Source organism: Phyllobates terribilis, unplaced genomic scaffold, assembly GCF_046119375.1.
Source record: "Phyllobates terribilis strain yellow unplaced genomic scaffold, ASM4611937v1 Scaffold_1__5_contigs__length_1240528914, whole genome shotgun sequence".
In the NCBI taxonomy this organism is placed as follows: Eukaryota; Metazoa; Chordata; class Amphibia; order Anura; family Dendrobatidae; genus Phyllobates; species Phyllobates terribilis.
This window is the reverse complement of record NW_027362761.1, coordinates 164,609,207-164,635,990: the sequence shown is the minus strand read 5'-3', so window position 1 is coordinate 164,635,990 and position 26,784 is coordinate 164,609,207. Positions and strand designations below refer to the sequence as shown.

The window sequence follows — 26,784 nt, the reverse complement described above, 5'->3', positions numbered from 1 at the left end:
GAGAGCCCCTGATGTGCCTAAACAGTGGAGCTCCCCCACAAGTGACCCCATTTTGGAAACTAGATCCCCCAAGGCACCTATCTAGATGCATAGTGAGAACTTGGAACCCCCAGGTGCTTCACAAATTGATTCGTAAAAATGAAAAAGTATTTTTTTTCCCACTTTTTCATTTTTACGAATCAATTTGTGAAGCACCTAGGGGTTCCAAGTGCTCACTATGCATCTAGATAGGTGCCTTGGGGGGTCTAGTTTCCAAAATGGGGTCACTTGTGGGGGAGCTCCACTGTTTAGGCACATCAGGGTCTCTCCAAACGCAACATGGTGTCCGCTAACAATTTGAGCCGATTTTCCATTCAATTTGTTAGCGGACACCATGTCGCATTTGGAGAGCCCCTGATGTGCCTAAACAGTGCAGCTCCCCCACAAGTGACCCCATTTTGGAAACTACACCCCTCAAGGATTTTATCAAGGGGTATAGTGAACATTTTGAACCCAGAGGTACGACACAGAATTTGATAACATTAGGTCATCATATTGAATAAGTTGTCATTACTCTTGAGCGCAAGTGCTCGCTACTTGAGTTTGCATCGGGTACTCATGTATGCACCATGTATCACGGGTGCTCAAGTGAAATGCTCGAGTCCCCGCCCGCATGTTTCACACCCCGAAAAAAGCATGCGGGGATCGCTCGTGCATGGCGAGGTTTTTTTGGCCGCGAAGCATATGGGGTGGAGACTCGAGCACCCGCGATACTCGGTGCATACCCGAGCACCCGATGCAAACTCAAGTAGCGAGCACTTGCGCTCAACACTAGTCGCCATATCGTCATCTTTTTTTTTTTTTCCAATGTAAAAAAAAAAAAACAACCCCAACCCTAACATTAGCACAACCCCAGCCCTAGCGTTTATTTTTTACGCCGTTCCTCATGCGGTATAAGTGATGAGATTACTTTATTCTTCGGGTCGGTGCGATTACACCGATACCAGAATCATATCTGGTTTTTATGATTGACAGCTGTCACACACTAAGACACATTTTGTAAAATCTAGTTTTTGCATCGCCATATTTTGGCAGACAGAGTCATGTGACGGCATGTTTTTTGCGGGATGAGTTGACGTTGTTATTGGTGCCATTTTCAGGCACGTGACATTTTTTGATCGCTTTCTATTCCTATTTTTGGGAGGCAGAATAAACAAAAACCAACAATTCAGGAATTGTGTTTTTTTACATTTTTTTATTCTGTTCCGCGTGTGGTAAAATTGATAAGGTAGCTTTATTCTTCGGGTCAGTACGTTTACAGCGGTACCAGAATTATATAGTTGTTCTATGTTTTGGCGCTTTTACACAATAAAAGCTATTTTATAGAAAAAATTATTTTTTTGCTTCGCTTTATTCTGAGAGCTCTAACTTTTTGACTTTTCGGATGATGGAGCTGTATGGCGGCTTGTTTTTTTGCGGGATGAGATGACTTTTTCAGCGGTACCATTATTATTTATATTCGTCTTTTTGATCGCGTATTATTCCATTTTTTGTTTGGCGGTATGATGATAAAGCATTTTTTTTTTTGTTTGTTTTTTTTGTTTTTTTTTTTACCGTGTTCACTGAAGGGGTTAACTAGTGGAACAGTTTTCTAGGTCAGGTCGTTAGGGACGCGGCGATACCAAATATGTGTACATTGATTGTTTTTTTTTTTTTCATAATATTTATTGATGGGTACATTATATTTTTATTTTTAGTGGATTATTATTTTTTTTTTTTTTTTAATTTTACAATTTTATTTTTTTTCACTTTCAGACAGTTTTTTTAACTTTTTTACTTTGTCTCACTGTGGGACTTTCACTTTTTTTATTCTGATCGCCTGCATGGCACAGGAATGCAGCACCATCCCTGTGCCATGCAGGCAGTCAGCGCTGGACAGGGAGAAGATAGTTTGGAGATGCACTGCGCATGTCCAAACAATCTTCCTGCTGTCTGGTGACCCGGATGTTGTCATGACGACATCGGGTCGTCATGGCAACACCCGGGAAGCCGCGGCAGACAGCGCTGGACGCTGGAAGAGGAGGTGAGTATCGGCGATCACCTCCCCTTGCCTCCGCAATGCTGCGATCGACTTCGATCGCAGCATTGCGGGGGTTAATGTGCTGGGAGCGGTGCACGACCGCTCCCTGCACATTGTCACAGCTGACACCAGATACTATCAGCTGACACCCGGCGGCGATCGCGCCTGCACAGCCTGTGTGCACACGCGATCGCCATGACGTACTAATACGGGTCAGGCTCTTAAAGCCCAGGGCATAGACGCGTATTAGTACGTCATGGGCTTTAAAGGGGTTAAAGAGCGAAAAGTTAAAATTTTGCACATTTGAGTTTTGTAAAAAACTTAAGTTTTGTCCGGTCTCAAACTACAAGTCTACAGTCACTGTATGTGACTTCAGACTTGTGAATCCTCACATCGCTTGAGAATTCGCCGGGAACAGTGGTCACGTGATCGCAAGTATGCGAGATTATATTTATATATAATAAACTTAAATTTAGAAATTTCTCTAGGGGACTTGAACTTGTAATCATCTTGGGACTCTGCTGCTAATAATTGCTGTAAATAACAGTTTGTCCATTCTAAAATCCTCTTGCATAACAGGTCGTTTGGAGTCTTGTCTATGTTTCTGGCATTTTTATGAGACCTTTAACACCATTCTGACATGGGATGTATTAATATGTACCTGGTACTTAATGACCAAGTTTATGACCAGATTATTACGCCCTGGCGATCGCACCCACACAGAGGCTGTGCGGGCCCGATTGCTGCCGGCTGTCAGCTGATTCTAACAGCTGACACTTGGTACTATGTGCCAGGAGCAGTCCTGCACCGCTCCCGGCACATTAACCCCTGAAATGTGATCGAAGTGAGACCCAAGAAGAGGGATGAGGGGAGGCCATACATATAGGGATGAGGGGGGGCCATACATATAGGGATGAGGGGGGGCCATACATATAGGGATGAGGGGGGGGCCATACATATAGGGATGAGGGGGGGGCCATACATATAGGGATGAGGGGGGGCCATACATATAGGGATGAGGGGGGGCCATACATATAGGGATGAAGGGGGCTTACATACCAGGAAGAGGCATGAGGGTGGCCAGACATACAGGGACAAGGCATGAGGTGGGCCATACATACATGGCTGAAGGGTGCCATAGATACCGGGGTGAGGGGGGCTTTACATACTGGGATGAGGGGGACCATGCATATCAGGATGGGGATGAGGGCCACGTATAACAGGAAGGAGGGGGGCCATATATAGCAGGATGGGGGATATTAACAGAATTGGGGGACATTACCCCTATAACAGTGTCAGCAGCAGACCCCCTCCCCCTTAACAGGGCATCATGACTACATTTTTTGCTTAAATTTTTTTCTCTAATAACCCCCCACGACAGCACACGGGAGGATGTAACCCCACCTTATAGCGACAGGAAATACGAAGAGGTTTAAATAGCTCCTCCCTCCTGTGTTATTTCCTGTCCCTATCAGGGATGAAGAGGTCATCTCCGGTGTGCTCGGCCAGCGACAGGCACTGGAGAAAAAGTTATTAGCCGGGCAGTGGAGGATCGAGCGGTTTACCTCTCCTCTTCACATGCGCTGCTCCCGTCTTCTCCGAATTCGGGACCCCCTCCTCCAGTCCGCGCTCTCGGGCAAAGTCTGCAGGATCTTCTGGCCGGTGGCCTCTTTGAGCTCTCCGGTCCATCTCCTCCTCCTCTCCCCCCGCTAACGGGCAATGCCGGTCTCCAGGATGTGGAGCTCATGCCATGGCACCGGAAGTGACATCGGATGCCGGGCGGTGGATGATGACGTCACTTCCGGCGGTTTTGCTTTCCACGGTGGACTGCAGCAAATGCAAGGGGGGAAAAGAGCGGTGATAGCCGCCGGTGATCACATGTCTTCACCTGGACACCGGGGGAGGAGCCCTCTAACAGAGGGAGTCGCTGGTCCAGTCGCCCATAAAGGAGCCCTGGACAGGAAGACATCTGCAGGTAGGACAAAACCATCTCTGTTGAAGCTTCTCTCTCTGCATCTGTAGAGCCCAGTTCCGGTCTGGTCCCAGTAAGTATGGCAGTGGTAGTCCATCTCCCAGATGCAGGTAATAGTGATTATAGCTCCCTTTCCCTTCTCCCCTCTCTTGTAGGGGGGACAAGGAACCTGCATCTGGAGACAAAGCTAAACCGTCACGCAGATCTCCCATCTGTACAAAAAAGCTATCGTCCTCCCATAGAAAGCCCCTATGCAAGGACTATACGGAGAAAATTATCAGGCAGGAACAACTTCCTTAATGGAAGAGATAAAGGGGAATGTACGTCAAGAGATCAAATCCTCCTTAGCCTCAGTCGCTCTCCCTACGCCCTCACCTAGTCAGGATTGTACATCTACTCCCTCAGCAGCCAAAAAGAGGAAGATCAGCCCGCCAGAGGGAGGGGAGGAAGACTCTGAAGAGGAGATATATCTTGGAAGATCTTCCAGAGGAAGGTGAACGGAGTCCAACTCCCAGCGAGAGAGATATTACTTTCCATCAGATAGCTTGGAGGAACTCCTCATGGCAGTAAGGAGAACTATGGAGGTTGAGGAAGAAAGTTCCCCAAACAGTACAGGATCAGATGTTTGGGGGGCTACGTTCCAGGAAAAAATTAGTGTTCCCTATACACCACAGTATTAGGGACTTAGTCTTAGATGAGTAGGAATCTCCAGAAAAGAGGTTGAATACCCCTACGGAGTTAAAGGATAGATTTCCTGTAGACAACAAGACTGCAGAATGCTGGTCTGAAGTCCCAAGAGTGGATATCCAGATTGCACGACTGGTAAAGAAAACCACACTGCCCTTTTGAAGTTTCCTCTCAATTAAGAGTCCTTGGAACGCAAAATGGAGGGACTACTCAGAAAATGCTGGGAGACCTTGGCAGCACTATTAAACACCAATGCAGTCTCTACGGGCGTAGCTTGATCAATGGCTCGTTGACTAGATCAACTGGAGGGACACCTAGTCTCAGGCACCCCAAGAGAAGACATCTTAGCATCCCTACCTCTTCTACAGAAAGCTATGGGGTTTTTAGCAGATGCTTCTGCAGAATCAGTGAGAGTGGCGGCAAGAGCATCTGGGTTATCAAATTTTGTAAGAAGGGCCCTATGGTTGAAATCCTGGAGCTGCGATGTGGCATCGAAAATGAAATTGTGTTCCATCCCCTTTAAAGGAAAATACATGTTCGGGCCAGCCCTAGATGATCTTCTAGAGAAGGCCTCGTACAAGAAGGCCCTCAAGGAACTTAGAAATGTAAGGAAAAGGCCTTTTCGTCCCTCCCAGGAGCAGACCCCTCAATATAGGAGTAAAGGGAAAACAGGACGATGGAGCTACCCAAAAGGTAGAGGAGGCAAGAACCTTTTTCTCTCACAAAATTAACGTCAGAACAAACCATGACGTCAGGGCAGTCGGGGGCAGCATCTCAAATTTTCTCCCTCGGTGGAAAGAAAACTGCGCAGACCCATGAGGGTAGTCTAGTTTGGAGTAAAAAATAAACTTCTCCTCCTATCCTTCATAGAGAATAAAGTTAACACCGCTCTCTTCTCAGAGTCGGCAGGCCACCCTGATATCCGGTCTTACAGACTTATTGTCCTCAGGGGTGATATTCCTGGTTCCTATAAGGGAGATAGGCACAGGACATTATTCTAGACTCTTCCTAATAAACAAATGGCTCACACCGAATTATCAATCTAAGGCCACTGAATCAGTATATCCACTACCAACGATTCCAGATGGAATCAATCAGGTCAACGATCCCCCTGATAGGAAAGGACCATGTCATGGCCACAATCGATCTCCAAAATTCATATTACCACATCCCCATACATCCACTTTACAGGAGGTTCCTAAGATTCGCAGTGGCTCAAGGGGAACAAATAGTCCACTATCAGTTCAATGTTCTACCATTTGGGATATCACCAGCCCCGCGAATATTTACAAAGGTCATGGCTTATACAGTACTATACAGTACAGACCAAAAGTTTGGACACACCTTCTCATTTAAAGATTTTTCTGTATTTTCCGGACTATGAAAATTGTACATTCACAAGACTACCTCTTGAAGCTCATCAAGAGAATGCCAAGAGTGTGCAAAGCAGTCATCGAAGCTAAAGGGGGCTACTTTGAAGAACCTAGAATATAAGACATATTTTCAGTTTCACACTTTTTTAAGTATATAATTCCACATGTGTTAATTCATAGTTTTGATGCCTTCAGTGTGAATGTACAATTTTCATACTCATGAAAATACAGAAAAATCTTTAAATGAGAAGGTGTGTCCAAACTTTTGGTCTGTACTGTACCTTGACGACCTGTTACTAATCGGGCCCTCAGTACCAGTACTCCAAGAACATATACAGTTGACCACTCAGATCCTATAGTCTCTGGGCTGGTTAGTGCACCACAAAAAATCGGATATGGTTCCCTCCATGATAAAAACATTTGTAGGAGTACTATTGGATTCCCACAACCAGATGTCTTTTCTGCCCAAACAAAAACAGGTCATGCTAAAAGCAAAGATCAATGTCCTAAGAAGCCGGAGATTAGTATCATTGAGAGATGCCATGTCGGTTCTTGGGTCTGACCTACTTTATCCAGATGGTGGCCTGGGCTCCGGCACATACTCGAACATTACAGACCCACATCCTTACGAATTGGGGCGGATCTCCACGGTCTCTGAACAGGAGAATCCCTTTACCACCACGGGTAAAGACCTCTCTATTCTGGTGGCTGAGCTTGAAGAATCTGAACAGTGGAGTACCATTGGTCCAGAATCCGCTAGTAACCATAAAAGTGGATGTCAGCAGGAAGGGATGGGGAGCCATGGTCTCCCAAGAGCTATTCCAGGGTATATGGACCAAAGAGGCGAGCCAGCGCTCATCAAATTTCAGAGAATTAAAGGCCGTAGAGGAAGTCCTCAGAGCAGCAGAGCCTCTGGTCCAGAAAACTCACATACAGATATTTTCAGACAATATCACCACAGTAGCCCACCTTCGTCATCACGGGGGCACAAGACACGAAAGCTTGAAAGCAATCTCTGTGAGAATATTTTCCTGGGCCGAAGAACATCATCTATCTCTGTCGGCTCTTCATATCAAAGGTTCAGTCAATGTCCAGGCCGATTTCTTAAGCAGAACAAAGATTCATCCAGGAGAGTGGAGCCTAAACCCAGACGTCTTCCAGATGTTAGTCGAGAGATGGAGCTATCCAGAGGTAGATCTCTTCGCCGGACAACAGAACGCGAAGGTACCTCAATAATTCTCCCTGGATCCAAACGGCCCTTGCTTGGGCGTGGACGCATTCGCTCACCAATGGGAATTCAAACTATCGTATGCCTTTCCCCCACTGCCTATCCTTTCAAAAACCTTACAAAAGATAGGGACTGAAGGGACCAGAGTAATCCTAGTGGCCCCTCTCTGGCCAAAAAGAAGTTTGTTCGGATCGTTAACCAGTCTGAGTGTGGAGAGCCCTCTAATCCTTCCTCCCATCAAAGATCTCCTTCTCCAGGGACAAATTCACCATCCGGATCCCGAGAGACTACACCTAGCTGCCTGGCTTCTGAATTTCTGATATTAAAAACAAGAGGCCTGTGAGAGAAAGTCATCAAAACTCTTCAGAAGAGCAGGAAACCTGTAACGAACACCATTTACCATAAGATCTGGAATACATTCTTAAGGTGGTGTGCACCCACTCACCCAGACCCTCATAGGGCTGATGTGGCACAGATTCTAGATTTTCTACAAGAAGGTCTGGACAAAGGTCTCAGACCTAGTACTGTTAAGGTCCAGGTACTAGCATTAAGCTCATACTTTGATCAAAGACTAGCTGAACATCAGTGGGTGAGAAAATTTGACAGCAGCCACCCGCATCCACCCTAGAGTAAGACTTGATTCTCCCCTGGGACCTTAACATTGTTCTGAAAGGGTTAACCCTGCCACCCTTTGAGCCCTTATCAGCCATAAGACTGGACAGGCTGACCTGGAAAACGGCTTTCCTGGTGGCAATAACTACAGCCACAAGCGTGTGTGAGCTACAGGCCCTTTCGGTCATCGAACCCTACCTGAGAATCCTGGAAGATCGTCTAATTTTCCAACTTGACCCTTCATTTCTACCTAAGGTGGTCTCAAATTTCCGCAGATCTCAGGAGAATTCTTCCATCATTTTGTGACAACCCAAAAGACAAGAAAGAAATGGAATTCCACACTCTGGACGTTCGGAGAATAGTACTGCACTATCTTCAGGAAACAGAAGAAGGAAGGAAAGACAAGAACCTATTTGTCCATACACGAGGTCCAAACAGAGGAAAGAAGGCAGCAAAATCGTCAATAGCCAACTGGATTAAAAGGGCAATTACGGAGGCTTACCAGATCCTGGATCTACCTCCTCCAGCAAAGTTCAAGGCCCATTCTACAAGGGCAATATCTGTCTCCTGGGCTGAAAAAGCCAGCGCATCCATCGAACAGATTTGCAGAGCTGCTATGTGGTCCTCGATTCATGCTTTCTCCAAGCACTACAGACTAGACCTAAAGTCTGTTGGAGATTTAGCATTCGGAAGGAAGGTCCTTCAGGCTATTGTCCCTCCCTAGTATATATTTGATATACCTCCTGTGTGCTGTCGTGGGGGGTTATTAGAGAGAATAGAATTAGACTTACCCTTAATTCGGTTTCTAATAACCCACCACGACAGCACGGGTAATTCCCTCCCCCTCGCTTATTGTTTCTATGACAGCCGGATCAGTAGAAATAGAAATTAATTTGAAGCATCTATACTCTTGTGGTCCTTTGTAATAACACTGGAGGGAGGATGTGGGAGGGGCTGTTTAAACCTCTTCGTATTTCCTGTCCCTATTAGGGTGGGGTTACATCGCCCTGTGTGCTGTCGTGGTGGGTTATTAGAAACCGAATTACCGGTGAGTCTAATTCTGTTTTTTCTATTTTCCTCCTTTAAAGCCTAGGTCTTATATTCCGAAAAATACGGTACTGTACCCATGAAAAAAAACAAAACCACAACAACAAAAGTACACATATTTGGTATCGCCGCGTCCAGAAGGACCTGACCTATAAAACTGTCCCACTGTTAACCCCTTAAGTGAACACGGTAAAAAAAAGCATCATTTTTTTTGCTTATTTTTTATCATACCGCCAAACAAAAAATGGAGTACAACGTGATCAAAAAGACGAATGTAAATAAAAATGGTACCGCTGAAAACGTCTTCTTGTCCCGAAAAAAACAAGATGCCATACTGCTGCATCAGCCAAATAATAAAAAAGTTATAGCTTTCAGAATAAAGCGATGCAAAAAAAAAATATTTTCTCTAAAAAATTGTTTGTCTAAAAGCGTGGTATCGCTGTAAACGTACTGACCCAAAGAATAAAGCTGCCTTATCAATTTTATCATACGCGGAATGACATAAAAAAAAATTCCTGAATTGTTGGTTTTTGTTTATTCTACCTCCCAAAAATCGGAATAGAAAGCGATCAAAAAATGTCATGTGCCTGAAAATGGTACCAATAAAAGCGTCAACTTGTCCCACAAAAAACAAGCCCTTACATGACTCTTGTTGGCCGAAATATGGAAAAACGATTGCAAAAACTAGTCTTTGCAACAAAAAAAAGTTGTTTTTTTTGTTTGTGACAGCAGGCAAACATAAAAACCCAATATGAAACTGGTATCGCTGTAATCGCACCGACCCAAAGAATAGTCATCTAATCACTTATACCGCACGAGGAACGGTGTAAAAAATAAACTCTAGGGTTGGGATTTTTTTCAAAAGTAAAGAAAAAAAAAAATGACGATATGGCGATTAGTGTTGGGCGCAAGTGCTCGCTACTTGAGTTTGCATCGGGTGCTCGGGTATGCACCGAGTATCGCTGGTGCTCGAGTGACATGCTCAAGTCTCCGCCCCATATGTTTCGCGGGTGTTAGTTAGCCAAAAAAAAAACGTGGGAATTGCCTGCCATGCACGGGCAATCCCTGCATGTGTGGGTTTTTTTTTTTTTTTTTTTTTTTTTTTTTTTGGGTGTCTTAACCGTGAAACATGCTGGGCGGAGACTCGAGCACCCGTGATACTTGGTGCATACCCGATGCAAACTCAAATAGCGAGCACTAGCGCTCGAAACTAATGACAACTTATTCAATATGATGACCTAATGTTATCAAATTCTGTGTCGTACCTCTGTGTTCAAAATGTTCACTATATCCCTTGATAAAATCCTTGAGGGGTCTAGTTTCCAAATTTGGGTCACTTATGGGGGGTTTCCACTGTTAAGTCGCATCAGGGGCTCTCCAAACACAACATGACATCCATTCTCGATTCCAGCCAATTTTGCGTTCAAAAACTCACACCGTTCTCCTTCCCTTCTGAACCCTGCCGTGCGCCCAAGCAGTGTATTTTCCACATATATTGGGCATCTGCGTACTCAAAAGAAATTGCACAACAGTTTTTGGGGTCCATTTTCGCCTCTTCACTTGTGAAAATTAAAAAATTGAGGCTAAAAGATCATTGTTGTGGAAAAAGTTTAATTTTTTTATTTTTTTTCACGGCTCTACATTATAAACTTCTGTGAAGCACCTTGGGGGTTCAGGGTGCTCACCACATATCTAGATAAGTTCCTTGAGGGTCTAGTTTCCAAAATAGGGTCAGTTGTGGGTGGTTTCCACGGTTTGGGCACATCAGGGGCTCTCCAAACCAACACGGCGTCCGCTAATTATTCAAGCAAATTTTGCATTCAAAAAGTCAAATTGTGCCCCTTCCCTTCCGAACCCTGCCGTCCGCCCAAACAGTGGTTTTCCCCCAGATATGGGGTATTGGTGTGTTCAGGAGAAAATTTGTGTCTAAAGTAACTTTTTTGTGAAAAATAAAAGTTAATGTTCATTTTTTTTTCTTCCACATGAAGCACCTGAAGGGTTAATAAACTTCTTGAATGCGGTTTTGAGCACCTTGAGGGGTGCAGTTTTTAGAATGGTGTCCCTTTTGGGTATTTTCTGTCATAAAGGCCCCTGTAAATTTTGTTGGGAAAATTAGAGATCGCTAGTCAAATTTTAACCCTAATAACTTCCTAACAAAAAAAACTTTGGTTCCAAAATTGTGCTGATGTAAAGTAGACATGTGGGAAATGTTATTTATTAACTATTTTGTGTGACATATCGCTCTAATTTAAGGGCATGAAAATTCAAATTTTGAAAATTGCGAAATTTTCACCAAAACTCCGATTTTTATTTTATTTTTTTTTTCACAAACGCAAGTGATATAGAAGAAATTTTACCACTATCATGAAATACAATGTCACGAAAAAACAATCTCAGAATCAGTGGGATCCGTTGAAGCGTTCCAGAGTTATTACCAGGCCTGTGGAATCTGAAGTCATGGAGTCGGTATAAAATGGACCGACTCCTAAAATATATAATAAATTGGGTACAGTAGTTCAATGCAGTTTGTGAGGAATATTTTTTCATAAGAATTTGGGAAAGTTTGAAATGTCCTATAAATGTCTGTCCTATTGCTGATCTAAGGATCTAGACTTTTAGCGGAGATGAATCTGTGCTACAGTAAATTAATCACTTAAACATGAGCCATGTATGAGGGAGTCAGAGTCGGTGGCATGGAAATTGAGGAGTCGGAGGTTTGGCTTACCGACTCCACAGCCCTGGTTACCTCATAAAGTCACACTGGTCAGAATTGTATAATTTGGCCTGGTCATTAACATGCAAACCACCTTCGGGGGTAAAGGGGTTAAATGGGTTGTCCCACAAATAAAGTATATTTTAATTAATAGATCTTGAAATAATAATAACTTCCACAATTGGATGTGTTTAAAAAAAAAAAAACAAAAAAAAAAACAAAACTGTCCCAGTGCCAAGATAATCTTATAAATATGCCCCGACTATGTAGTGTGTAATGGCTGTGTCTGACCATGCAGAGCTGCTTCATTTCATTGCTTCTGGCCAGGGGGGAAAGTAGAAGTCACTTATGATAAGTGAGTATACAGACAAAACAGTAGGGCCTGGCAACTGTTTGTGTGAGGGAACACATTTCCCAGTTTGCCTGTCTGTTTTATCACAGAAGCGAGTGTTTCTGCTGCATTACCAGGAGCTGTGGGAAGTGGCGGCTATGAACTGGAGCAGCTCTGCGTGGTCAGACAAAGTCATTACATAGTACATAACAGGGGCGCATTGATTATCTTATCTTGGCACAGGAACATTTTTATAATACGTACAATTGTGGAACTTAATATTGTTACCAAGATCGTATTGATTAAAATGTATGGTACTTTGTTAGTTGGAAGAAACACTTTTAAGGTTCCCTTTATGCTGGCCCTACTTGTTTGATTAGTCCACCAAACTTCCTAACAATTTAATGTGCATGAGGACCACCAGACCCTCATCAATGAGAATTGCTGAAGGAGAAAAAGATTGGTCATGTTGGATTTCAAACTTTTTTTTAGGGTATCCTCATAGGGACAGATTTTACTTAGACTTTGTGGGTAGAAAACCTGCAGTGTATTACAGTAGCAATTTTACTAAATCGTCTAAATCTCATCCATTCTCTGCAGAAAAAAAATTCTGCTTAGAAATTGACCTATAGTGCAGATTATAAATCTGCAGCATGTCACTTTGTGGATGAGTTCAATTCATGCATTGAGTTAGGGACAAATCCACGACAAATACTAGATGAAATACTGTCACGCGATGTGAGGTAAAGACTAAGTGCAACACGAAGGGAAGAGAGGAAGGAAGCCCAAACACTAGGGAAAGGGGGAGTGGAGACCCCTAGGCAGATCTAATATCACCCTGCCAACCCTACCATCCCTATATAGGTTCCACACCTATCGCCGAGCAGGAACCTAAGCCCTGAATGTCCCAAAAGCTTGGTCCTAGCTAGGGAGGTGACAGGGTGAGCACTAGTTAAATCCCAATTCACACTAAAGGCAGAAAGGTAGTCAAACAAAGGGGATATAATTAGCTTGAGCAGACACCAGAGCGATAACGCCAACTGTCCTCCAAGAACACCATAGAAGAAACTAGCCAACTGCTAGTGCTCCAAGCCAACACAGAGGTACATAGAACTATTACCGGTGCCTCTCTGGAGAAAGCGTTTTAAACTACCAAGCAAGGGTGTGTCAATCAGCAGCAGAAGGTGGAGGTAGCTGCTGGGTCCTAAAGGAAGAAGGATATAACAATGCTAAAGAGATGAGAGGATCACGAAGGCGTCTGTAATGCCAAGTGCAGTGACCTTCTGCAGCCGGTTCCAGAGCGACTGTCTGTCACACCTGAAACACCCGTGACAAATACATGCAGATTTGTCTACAAATTTTCACCACAAATCCTAGATAGATTCAATGCCAGACAAGACTGTGCATAGGATATTTTGGGACAAATGTGATATAACCCCATTTATTACTTAAAGATCGATTTCACTATGTAAAATGTTAAAATAAAATAAATATTCTCCCAACAGAAAAACTTTTTACTTGCTGCCAAAATAGAATTAAACCCACCGGAAAATGTCTTGACAAACCAGAGCATTTTATTTCCAAGGTTACAAAGTTGTTGTTGTTTTTTGTATTATAATTTTTGCAAGATGAAAAAAAATCTTAAAGACTTAGTTTAGTACTGACAGTGGGAGAAGAGGTAGAGCTACTTGGGTCTCAATAAAATCTAAGAAACCACCTATATAGTGATGCAATAATAAGTTCAAATGTAAATTGCATTTTCATGTTCATGGTCACAAACGATAATGTATGTGGAAAATGCAGGCCATGGTCATCTAAGACTCTATGGTGATAGACCAAGGCATCTACACATGAATATTTCCTTTTTCGTGCCGAAATATTTCTGCATGTGCAGAAGCCTTGTCCATTAGCATAGCGTCTCGGCTGAAAATGTCCTGGATGGATGTGGATTAGGATCGGATTCACATGTCTGTATGTTATGGTTTGTGATTCACTGCCCGCCTGTGGGACTCCTGGCCCAAACTTGGCCTCAAGGTCCTATATCAGGCTGTCCCTTTCCAGTCAGGAGACCTGCAGCCAGCACATGCTATGCTGTCCGTAATCAGACTACAACACAAGGATGAGTAAATCCCCCCCCTAAAGGATTCCTCTAGTTCTGAAAGCTACCACATTGGGGGAATTATTGTGGATTATATTATCTGCGTTTCTTGTACTGGTAATTTGAATGTGCAAGATGTAATTTTTGATAAATGAAGCCCAGTTTAAATAGTTAAAAAAAACTACCTGAAGTTTTATGAAGGCTTCTGAAGAGCCATCTAAAGCACTCAAGTGAAGGTTTCTTGATTGAATGGGTCATATGTATGAATTTAAGTAGTACGTTTATTCAAATAACTTTTTTTAGCACATTAAAATTAGACATCATATAATTCTAATGTTAAAGAAGTACTCCAACTATTTAAGTAATTAACTGTTCATGCAACCTAATTCCCACAAGATTTCTTAGATCCGTCCCGGGATAAATCAAAAGAAGCAGATATGGGCACTCTGAACTAATCCGGTTGATGCTTTCCTCTCCAGAGGGCCTCTGAAAAATGAGGGCAAAGATCTGATTGGTTGCTTTAGGCAGCCTTTCCTTTTTCCTACAGCTACTTTTTGTAAAACTCCTAACAGGAGGACTTATGACTAGTGTTGAGCGATACCTTCCGATATCAGGAAATATCGGATCGGATTGGATCGGGCCGATACCCAAAAAGTATCGGATATCGCCGGCCAGCAATTCAGCAGCGGTACCCGACAATTTATAACAGAAATAATAGCGCATCACACATAGATTAGATAGATAGAAACATGTCAGTCACATATAATAAGTACAGTGATAGTGTTGGTTACTGTACTTGTCATTTAGTGTTAAAATAAAGGATTTATTAAAAAAAAAAATGGCGTGGTGTTCCCCGTAATTTTAGTCTCTAGCAGAGGTTAAGCAGACGGCTGGGGCAGATGTTTGAAGCCTGGGAAGAGGGTAATACCCACGGAGCTTCCCAGGCTACTAATATCACCCCCCAGCTGAATACCTAGCCTTTACTAGCTATTAAAATGGGAGACCCCCCAAAAAAATGACGTGGGGTCCCCCCTATTTTAATAGCTAGCAAAGGCTAGGCAGACAGCTGGGGGCTGATATTAATAGCCCAGGAAGGGTGCCATGAATATTGGCCCCCTCCCAGGCTAAAAACACCAGCCGTCAGCCGCCCCAGAAATGGCGCATCCATAGGATGCGCCAATTCTGACACTTAGCCTTGCTCTTCCCACTGCCCTGTAGCGGTGGCAGTGGGGTAATAGGGCTGGGGTTGATGTCAGCTTATAATGCCAGCTGACATCAAGCCCAGGTTAGTAATGGAGAGGCGTCTATAAGACACCCCCATTACTAACCCCATAGTCAAAGTTACAAAAAAACACAAACACCCAGAATAAAGTCCTTTAATTGAAATAAACACACCATTCTTTATTGTTCTAAATTAAACCATACTTACCATCACGCCCATTCCAGCTGAAGCCAACGATCTCCTGCAATAAAAGAAAAATAATAAAGCAACATCATCCTTACCTTTCCATGGTTCCCAGGACAGCTCCAGCTCTGCTACATCGAGATGACAGGCTGGACCGCAACAGAAAGCTGCCATCCAGCCTGTCATCCCGCGGACACTGAGAAGCGCAGGCATGCTTGCGCTCTGCAGTGTCCGGCTGTGACGGCATCCAGTTGAGCCGACAATGAACTCAGCTCACCTCATGCACGTCACTGACAGCGTGGGAGAATTCTCCTGTGCATGCGGTGAACGTGAGAGACTCTGCTCATCGGGATGCCGTCACAGCCTGACACTGAGGAGCGCAAGCATGCCTGCGCTTCTCAGTGTCCGCGGGATGACAGGCTGGATGGCAGCTTTCTGTTGCGGTCCAGCCTGTCATCTCGATGTAGCAGAGCTGGAGCTGTCCTGGGAACCATGGAAAGGTAAGGATGATGTTGCTTTATTATTTTTCTTTTATTGCAGGAGATCGTTGGCTTCAGATTGGATGGGCGTGATGGTAAGTATGGTTTAATTTAGAACGATAAAGAATTGTCTTTATTTCAATTAAAGGACTTTATTCTGGGTGTTGTGTTTTTTTAAATACTTTACTAGAAATTCATGGCGGTCATGTATAATATTGGCGTGACCCCATGAATTTCGGGCTTAGGGCCAGCTGATAATGCCAAGCTGGCCCTAACCCCTTTATTACCCAATGAGCCACCGCACCAGGGCCCTGGATGAGTTGGGTACAGCGCCAGAAGATGGCGCTTCTATGAACGCGCCATTTTCCGGGGTGGCTGCGGACTGCAATTTGCAGCGGGGGGGCCCAGAAAGCTTAGGCCTCCCTGCGCTGCAGATGCCAGCCCCCAGCTGCCTAGTTGTACCTGGCTGGACACAAATATAGTGCGAAGCCCCACGTATTTTTTTTTTTTAATTATTTCATGAAATAATTTAAAAAAAAATTGATGTGGGGCTTCGCACTATATTTGTGTCCAGCCAGGTACAGCAGGCAGGAACGGGCTGCCCCCAACCACCAGCTGCCTATTTGTACCTGGCCGGACACAACAATATAGGGAAGCGCTTTTTTTTTTTTTTTAAATTATTTCATGAAATAATTAAAAAAAAAAAAAATTGACATGGGGCTTCGCACTATATTTAATTATTTCATGAAATAATTAAAAAAAAAAAAAAAAGGGCTTCCCTATATTGTTGTGTCCGGCCAGGTACAAATAGGCAGCTGGTGGTTGGGGGCAGCCCGTTCCTGCCTGCTGTACCTGGCTGGACACAAATGTGGGGCTTCGCACTATATCAATTTTTTTTTAATTATTTCATGAAATAATTTAAAAAAAAAAAATACGTGGGGCTTCGCCCTATTTTTGTGTCCAGCCAGGTACAACTAGGCAGCTGGGGGCTGGAATCTGCAGCACAGGGAGGCCCAAGCTTTCTGGCCCCCCCCGCTGCAAATTGCAGTCCGCAGCCACCCCGGAAAATGGCATGTTCATAGAAGTGCCATCTTCTGGCGCTGTACCCAACTCATCCAGGGCCCTGGTGCGGTGGCTCACTGGGTAATAAAGGGGTTAGGGCCAGCTTGGTATTATCAGCTGACCCTAAGCCCGAAATTCATGGGGTCACGCCAATATTAGACATGACCGCCATGAATTTCTAGTAAAGTATTTAAAAAAAACACAACACCCAGAATAAAGTCCTTTAATTGAAATAAAGACACAATTCTTTATTGTTCTAAATTAAACCATACCTACCATCACGCCCATTCCAGCTGAAGCCAACGATCTCCTGCAATAAAAGAAAAATAATAAACCAACATCATCCTTACCTTTCCATGGTTCCCACGACAGCTCCAGCTCTGCTACATCGAGATGACAGGCTGGACCGCAACAGAAAGCTGCCATCCAGCCTGTCATCCCGCGGACACTGAGAAGCGCAGGCATGCTTGCGCTCCTCAGTGTCAGGCTGTGACGGCATCCAGATAAGCAGAGTCTCTCACGCTCACCGCATGCACAGGAGAATTCTCCCACGCTGTTGGTGACGTGCATGAGGTGAGCTGAGTTCATTGTTGGCTCATCGGGATGCCGTCACAGCCAGACACTGAGGAGCGCAAGCATGCCTGCTCTTCTCAGTGTCTGCGGGATGACAGGCTGGATGGCAGCTTTCTGCTGCCATCCAGACTGTCATGTGAATGTAGCAGAGCTGAAGCTGTCCTGGGAACCATGGAAAGGTAAGGATGATGTTGTTTTATTATTTTACTTTTATTGCAGGAGATCTTTGGCTTCAGCTGGAATGGGCGTGACGGTAAGTAGAGTTTAATTTAGAACAATAAAAAATTGTGTGTTTATTTCAACTAAAGGACTTCATTCTGGGTGTTGTGTTTTTTTTAAATACTTTACTAGAAATTCATGGCGGTCATGTCTAATATTGGCGTAACCCCATGAATTTTGGGCTTAGGGCCAGCGGATAATACAAAGTTGGCCCTAACCCCTTTATTACCCAGTGAGCCACCGCACCAGGGCCCTGGATGAGCTGGATACAGCGCCAGAAGATGGCTCTTCTATGAACGCAACATTTTCTGGGGTGGCTGCGGACTGCAGTTCGCAGCAGGGGGGGCCCACAAAGCTTGGGCCTCCCTGCGCTGTGGATTCCAGCCCCCAGCTGCTTAGTTGTACCTGGCTGGACACAAAAATAGGGCAAAGCCCCACGTATTTTTTTTTTTTAAACTTATTTCATGAAATTCATGAAATAATAACAAAAAAAGGGCTTCCCTATATTGTTGTGTCCGGCCAGGTACGAATAGACAGCTGGGAGTTGGGGGCAGCCCGTTCCTGGACGCTGTACCTGGCTGGCATACAAAAATATGGCAAAGCCCACGTCAAAATTTTTGGGAAAAATTTATTAAAAAATAAATAATTTAGGGACTGCATCTTTATTAACCCCTCAAGTGTCATTTAGTGTTAAAATAAAGGATTTATTAAAAAAAAAATTGGCGTGGGATCCCCCATAATTTTAGTCTCTAGCGGAGGTTAAGCAGACAGCTGGGGCAGATGTTCGAAGCCTGGGAAGGGGGTAATACCCACGGAGCTTCCCAGGCTACTAATATCAGCCCCCAGCTGAATACCTAGCCTTTACTAGCTATTAAAATGGGAGACCCCCCAAAAAAATGACGTGGGGTCCCCCCTATTTTAATAGCTAGCAAAGGCTAGGCAGACAGCTGGGGCTGATATTAATAGCCCAGGAAGGGTGCCATGAATGCCCCCTCCCAGGCTAGAAACACCAGCCTTCAGCCGCCCCAGAAATGGCGCATCCATAGGATGCGCCAATTCTGGCACTTAGCCTCGCTCTTCCACGCTGCCCTGGTGCTGTGGCAGGGGGTAATAGTGGTGGGGTTCATGTCAGCGCCAGCTGCCATGAAGCCCAGGTTAGTAATGATGGGCGTCTATAAGACACCCCCCATTACTAACCTACAAAGTGTTAAAAAGAAAAAACACACTACACCCAGAAAAAAATAATTTATTTGAAATAAAACACACCATTTTATTTAATTCTTAGTTTACTAAAAAAAAAAGTTACCTGTCCACGTTCCTGCGCTGATCTCCCATGCACAGCTGTCACATCTGGAGATGGTGACAGCTGTGCATGGCTGCTGTAAGCTCACACTGCCGGGAACACGTCCGCTCCCGGCAGCGTGAACCCTGACTGAGGTCACCGGAGTGCATTCAGGCAGCGCAGCTCCGGAGACCTCCTTTACGGCACTGCTGTACCGTGGGAATTTCTCACGGTACAGCAGGGCCATAAAGGAGCTGATCGGAGCAGCGCTGCCTGAACTCCGGCGAACCCGCTTATGCAGTGACGGGGCTGCTTTACGGCCCCGTCATTCTAGCGGCGGCAGCGGTTCAGAGCGGTCACATTCTATGTGGCTGCTCTAAACTGGAGATCATCGTGGGACACTCGTGGACTACTACGGAGGGGTAAGGATAAGGTTGTGGTTTATTATTTTATATTTTATTACAGGAGATTGATTGCTTCGGGGAATTAGGTGTCTAGGTGAGTATAGGTGTAGTTTTTTATTTTTTACTTTATTTTAGGTGGCGATCGGCGGGGACAGGTAATGTATAAACTAATTTATTTTAGGTAACCACTGGCCACCAATGAAATGTATTTAAAATTTATTGGGGACACAGTAGGGCAATTTATATAGCAGGATCAGGCTGATGGGAACTACTGCTCCCATCAAGCTGATCCTGCTGGCACGAGTGGACGGGGGACAGACATAGGCCGATGGGAGTAGTAGTGTCACCGGCCTATGTCTGCTTGCGCGCAGACACCGCGCAGGATGGGTCTGATGGTCTGGGAGGTGTGGCTGACCTGTGCGGCCGTGGGAAAGTTCATGTGAGTTCATGCAGTCAAGCATGAACTCACATGAACCCTCTGAGGGCTACTTCAAATGAACAGCTGATCGGCATCACCTGATACCTCAGCTGTTCATTTGAAATAACCGGCGGGAAAGCCGGCGGTGAAGTCTTTTCACTGCCGGCTTCCCCGCCCGGTTCCTTCGCTCCCTACTCCTTGGTGCTGCGCTCCCCGCCCGGTCCTAACTTACGATCAGGATGGGGGGAGCGGAGGATCGGGGTGGGAGGCTGCGGGGAAGCAGTATGGGGCTGTGTGATTGTTTAAAAGCCGGCGGCTTTTTACCGCCCGCCGGCTTTTAAACAATCAGGAGAATTCTCTCACGCTGGGATGGCATTCTGATGACAGGCTGGATTGCAGCTGAGCGATGCCATCCAGCTTGTCATCCTTCAGAGACACTGCAGAGCGCAGGCATTATGGGAACTTCCGATTCCGGTATTCGATATTCTAAAAGTATCGGAATTAAGTATCGGAATTCCGATACCGCGAATATCGGCCGATACCCGATATTTCAGTATCGGAATGCTCAACACTACTTATGACTGTTCAGGAATCCTTTGTACAGATGGTTGACAGAGTGGACGTATTTTGAGCAGAGTTCCTAATACTTGTCTTCATTGTTTTACATTGAAATAAATAGAATTGTTTTTGATCTACTGAATTACATGTATCTGCTGTGTTTATCAGCAAGGTTATTACTATATACTTCAGCCTTTACTCGCTACTAATATAGTGTTGTACTGATTGCCTTAGAGCCAAAAGAAAGATGACCTGTCAGGCGATAATTCCCAAGAAGGTGCCAGCCAGGTTGGTGGTTTCAATGGCTTGTTTCAGTGGTTGGTCTTTTGCATGTAGTGCTCGTCACCCATACATAATTTTTCTTTCTTTGCATATGTGTGGGGGCAACACAGGGTGATGTATAAGTCATTTTGCCAAATGTGCTACTGTAATTGGTTCTAGCAGCAGCTTCTTTTATCATTTGCTGTTTCATTGTAATGTTTATGTACGTTTTCATTTCTAGCATATTTTTCTTCTCTTGCAGTCATTTGTTACAATAATTGATTTATATACTTTTGAAATTTTACTATGATTAAAATGCATTGACCAAATAATGGAAGTTTATTCTGTTCTGCAGCGTTTAGGATTTGTGAATGTAAAGAAAGTTGTGCATTTTTGTATTTAGTGTAGTAGGTCTAAGGAGGAACATCAGCCATATACTGTACATTTTTCCATTTTCTTCCTGTAAAGGTTTAAAATCAGCCTGGTTATATATGGGTTCTTAGCTTGCCTCATTGCTTGGCAAACTAGTTATCATAGAATTGAAGGTAATTTAAAAAAAAAAAAGAAATAAAAACCTTTGTTATCCTTTCTGGAGACTTAAGAGGCTCGCCTGATACTGTAGCTCCCTCTGGCAGCCCTGGCACATCCACGGTCTGTGTCTGCAGAAACTGCATGTAGCGATCACCAGAACTCCAGGGAGGCTTCATTCTGAGACTCTAGTGTCCAGTTGGAATAAAATGCTGACTTGTATTTATTGTGATTTTTTTTTTTTGTGGAAACTTTAAATTTTAACAAGTACATATACATGGTTAAATCTATTCCTGTCAAAGGTATAGCCTAGTCGTTTTCATCTGAAACTACTTTTTGGACCACCCATCAACTTTAGGTAGATCCCCACATTACTTTTCAATTACTCTCTAAAATTTTATTGCATACTAAAGAGTGGGCTGAGGGGATTCTGCTGTCAGAGACAAACTCCCTATAAAATAAAGTCAGAGATGGTTTTATTACGATCTCTGTGCAAAGGGATCACGTTATCAGTAGGTGTTGGGAGGAAGTAGGAGCTGTGGAGTCTTGACAGACCCAAATCAGCTCTGCAGTGCAGCTAGGAGGCTTTATTTGCCTGTAACTGGAAATCCTATAGCAGCCCCAGTTACAGGGGAATATATATATATATATTCTGAATTTTTTTATTTTATGGGAGGGCACAATGTGTGACATGAAGAAGGGGAAGGAAAACCCGGTGCCAGTCAAAATTGCTATTGCCTGCCCCGTTGAAAAAAATGAAAAAAAATTGTGTCCAATATATATAATTTAATTTTAATTTAAAATGCATTTTAGTTGTCCTTTCTGGTCATTTCATAGAAAAAAAAATAGTCAATTCCCTTCCTTTTTTTTTTTTTTTTCCTTCCTCCAGTATAAAAAAATATATATAAAAATGACTTAAAAAGTAGACCCCACTTATTACAAAAAAAGAAAAAAAAAAATTGAATACCCGAATGATCGAAAAAATTTCAAAGTCTTAAAACTGCTTGTATCACAAAACCCAAAAATGTGCCTGGTCATGTGCAGGTAAAAATGTCCCAGTATTGCAAATATTAAATGAAAGGTAAGTGGATTGATTATGTACAATGTGACAGGTTCTTTTTTTAAAGCGAAACATTATTGTACCATTGTTTGATTTGTGGACAGCATGGTATAGAGAAGGAGCAGAATGATGTACAGGTTTGTTGGAAAAGATTCAATATATAACTTGTATGTCATTAATTGAAACCCCTGGTGTTTGTGCACATCAGTCCAGTAGGCGGCCCTACTCAGTGATTGACAGCTATATGCATGCACAGTCGTGTATGGAAGACTGTCAGTCCCTGAATAGGACCGCCTATCGGACTCGTATGCATACAAACACCAGGAATTTCAATAAATAAAAAAAATATATATATAGAATTTTTTTCCAGAAATACAAAGGTGTTTATATTTAAACTGCCCCATTCCTTCCCCCCCCAAATCATCTCTGAGGGATTGCTGTGAGGCCCCCATACGTAGTAGATGATTAGCCGGTCTTGCCTACTTTACTATGAGTATGTTGGCACTTGGCATTAAAGCTGTGGTGACAATTACCTAATTTTCATAATCATTTCCTTTAATTAGCTTTCATTCTGTTCAATGTATTCTTATTGATAGCAATTGTCATATGGAAGGTGAAATTGCATAGTCTGTGTAGCTGTAGAGCGACTCTGTGACTGAGCTTCCAAAACATACAGTTCTCTGGTACAAGATCAGTCATATTGTGAATCTTGAATTTCTGAATGAATGTAGAAGAAAACATTTAGTATTTCCCAACAGTCCATGTGAGATAAATAATCAAGTGGGCAAGGAGGTTAGAATCAGACATGAGGCCTTTATGTCAAGCATTGAAGAGATGTGCGGCACATCCACAGCATTTCAGCAATAACATCTATTGCCGATATTTCGCAGTGGATGAGACTCATGGAAACATAACTTGAAGCATGAACTGATCCTTTTTGTTAGGTTTCATTTCAAAAGTATCATTAAGGATGATAACATCAAAAATGGTACAGAGGTATATGAACATACATTTTAACTAAAAATCATCTTTTCATTAATGTTGGATCCATTGAATTTTATATTCTCCAAGTATGAGTGCATAGCAGAATAAGTTAAAAAGCACTCCTCCCATTAAATTTTTATCCTCTTAATATATTTCAATCATCATATTCTATAGCACTGTGTACTTACAATTGCTCATTTTGCCTTTCTACCCATCTAATTCTTCTCTTTTCCATTAGGTTTATGACATTACGTGATTAAAAACGAACTAGCTGAATCCTTCTAAGCTCTACAGTCATGGCCAAAAGTATTGAGAATGAGACAAATAGTAATTTTTCCAAAGTTTACTGCTTCATTTTTTGTAATGCCAATTTGCATATACTCCTGAATGTCAAAGAGTGATCAGCTTAACAGCAATTACTGTACTTGCAAAGTCAATATTTGCCCAAAAAATGAACTTTAACCCCCAAAACACATTTCAACATCATTGCAGTCCTGCCTTAAAAGGAGCAGCTAACATCGTTTTAGTGATTGATCCATTAACACAGGTGTGGGTGTTGATGAGGACAGGACTGGCGATCAATCAGTCATGATTAAGTAAGAATGACATCACTGGACACTTTAAAAGGAGGCTGGTTCTTGGTATCATTGTTTCTCTTCAGTTAACCATGGTTATCTCTAAAGAAACACATGCAGCCATCATTGCACTGCACAAAAATGGCCTAACAGGGAAGAGCATCGCAGCTACAAAGATTGCACCTCAGTCAACAATCTATTGCATCATCAAGAACTTCAAGGAGAGAGCTTCCATTGTTGTCAAAAAGGCTCCAGGGCGCCCAAGAAAGACCAGCAAGCGCCAGGACCGTATCTTAAAACTGTTTCAGCTGCGGGATCGGACTACCAGCAGTGCAGAGCTTGCTCAGGAATGGCAGCAGGCTGGTTTGAGTGCTTCTGCGCGCACTGTGAGGCGGAGACTCTTTGAGCAAGGGCTAGTTTCAAGGAGGGCAGCAAAGAAGCCACTTCTCTCCAGAGAAAACATCAGGGACCGACTGATATTCTGCAAAAGGTACAGGGAGTGGACTGCTGAGGACTGGGGCAAAGTCATTTTCTCTGATGAATCCCCTCTTCGATTGTTTGGGACATCTGGAAAACAGCTTATTCGGAGAAGAAGAGGTGAGCGCTACGACCAGTCTTGTCTCATGCCAACTGTAAAGCATCCTGAAACCATTCATGTGTGGGGTTGCTTCTCAGCCAAGGGAATCGGCTCACTCACAGTCTTGCCTAAAAACACAGCCATGAATAAAGAATGGTACCAGAATGTCCTCCAAGAGCAACTTCTCCCAACCGTCCAAGAGCAGTTTAGCGCCCAACAATGCCTTTTCCAGCATGATGGAGCACCTTGCCATAAAGCAAAGGTGATAACTAAATGGCTCATGGAACAAAACATAGAGATTTTGGGTCCATGGCCTGGAAACTCCCCAGATCTTAATCTCATTGAGAACTTGTGGTCAATCATCAAGAGACTGGTGGACAAACAAAAACCAACAAATTCTGGCAAAATGCAAGCATTAATTATGTAAGAATGGACTGCTATCAGTTAGGATTTGGTCCAAAAGTTGATTGAGAGCATGCCTGGGAGAATTACAGAGGTCTTGAAGAAGAAGGGGCAACACTGCAAATATTGACTTGCTGCATTAACTCATTCTAACTGTCAATATAACCTATTGGTACTCATAATATGATTGCAATTATATTTCTGTATGTGATATAAACATCAGACAAACACTAATAAAAACCAGAGGCCAGCAGATCATGTGAAAATATAATTTTGGTGTCATTCTCAAAACTTTTGGCCATGACTGTATGTTAAAACAGAAGGTGAATTTTCCCTGTATGACTTATTAGTCACTGCAAAAGTCAATGGCAACAGGGAGGAGCAGAGCCGCTGGGTCAGGAATGGAAGTGAATAATTTTTGCAGGGACAAGAGACTTCCTGTTAATACAGCAGAGAAGAACTAGCTGGGTAGAAGGGCAAAATGAGCAATTGTTAGCACACAGTTAGATTTAATGACTGCAATATATTAAGAGGATAAAAACTTCGATGGCAGTGCTTCTTCAACCCCTTCCCGACATGCGCCGTATAGATTCAGCGCTGCGGGAGCTGCTTTCCCTCAAAGAGCAGTATGTATATATATATATATATATATATACGGCACCGCTATTTCCGGTCACCGTGCTGCATTGCGCGGTGACCATGTTAAGATGGCTGCTGACTCTAGCGGCAGGCCATCCCTGCACGTCGCCCCTTGGTCTGTACCGCCCTCCCACAATCGCTGTGATTGGCTGGACAATTCTTACCAGCCATCACAGCATTGTGACAAAGTTTGAAAAAAACAAACATGTGACATGCTGTGATGAGACCGAACCAATCACAGCCTTCACAATGGGTGAGGTGATGGCGACGACCCCTCTCCTGATTAACCCCTTTGGCGCTGATTGGCTGAACAGTAGTTCAATTGAGGCCAAAGGGGTTAATTTAAAATGACGATCACCGCTCTGCATGCCATCTTTACCTCAGAGTTGGCATGCAAAGCGATTGTGAGTTGTGAGACCCCCTCCTGTGTACCTAGGATAGAGAATCATTGGTTGCCAGTGCGATCCCATCTGCAAACTGTGCCTCCTGCGATATCCTGCTGTGCTTAGATCTCCTTTCCCCATTCCCTGATCTCCTGTGCTGTTACTGGCTGCTGTGTGATTGATCTGTGATCACACCAGCAGTTCCCCAATCCCTGTTCCAGTCCCCCACTCTCTCCTCCCCCCATTCCCAATTGAATTTTTGGCGCACTTTTTTGTGCTTTTTTTTTTCGTGTGCACGGCGTCCTCCGCTGAGCATTCGTGCTCTTCCCGTGGCCCACCGCACTCTGATCAGTATCTCTGCTGATCAGAGTCTGCGCCAAGGGACTTTTTTTCTTTATTTGTTAGAGTAGCGGACGTCACAGTGTAAGTGACGTCTTTAAAATATATATATATATAATGTATGTATATGTGTGTGTGTTAGTGTAACTTTACAGGTAGCGAGGTAGCGCATTAGAGTAGCTAACGTCCGTTGTTTTTTTTGTTTTGGAGAAAAAAAAATTGTACAGTGTAGTTTTATAGGTAGCTTATTTTATTATGTCCGTGTTTGGTGACGTTTGATTTCTCTCTTCTTTTTTTTTTTTTTTTTTGAGTACAGAGTACTTTAGGTATAGGTAGGGAGGTAAAAAAAATAGTTAGCGCCGGGTAAATTTATAGGGCATAATAATTAAGTTTGCAAATTGTGAAATTTCCTATATTTTTTTTTTTTCCCCACAAATAAATGCAAGTCATATCAAAAAAAGTTTTACCACTATCATGAAGTACATTAGGTCACGAGAAAACTTTCTCAGAACCACT

General features: G+C 43.5%; 1 protein-coding gene across 5 annotated transcripts in view; it reads left to right on the top strand.

Moving 5' to 3' along the window:
• Positions 1-26,784, top strand: part of SMARCA2 (SWI/SNF related BAF chromatin remodeling complex subunit ATPase 2) — a 274,907-nt gene that overhangs the window by 172,200 nt on the left and 75,923 nt on the right. For 3 of the 5 annotated variants that reach the window (XM_073669312.1, XM_073669288.1, XM_073669325.1), the window contains exon 27: positions 20,755-20,808. The exons of the other annotated variants lie outside the window; for them this stretch is intronic. In XM_073669312.1, coding sequence (XP_073525413.1) covers positions 20,755-20,808 — 54 coding nt within the window. The remainder of the gene's footprint in view (positions 1-20,754; positions 20,809-26,784) is intronic. 5 annotated transcript variants of the gene reach the window in all.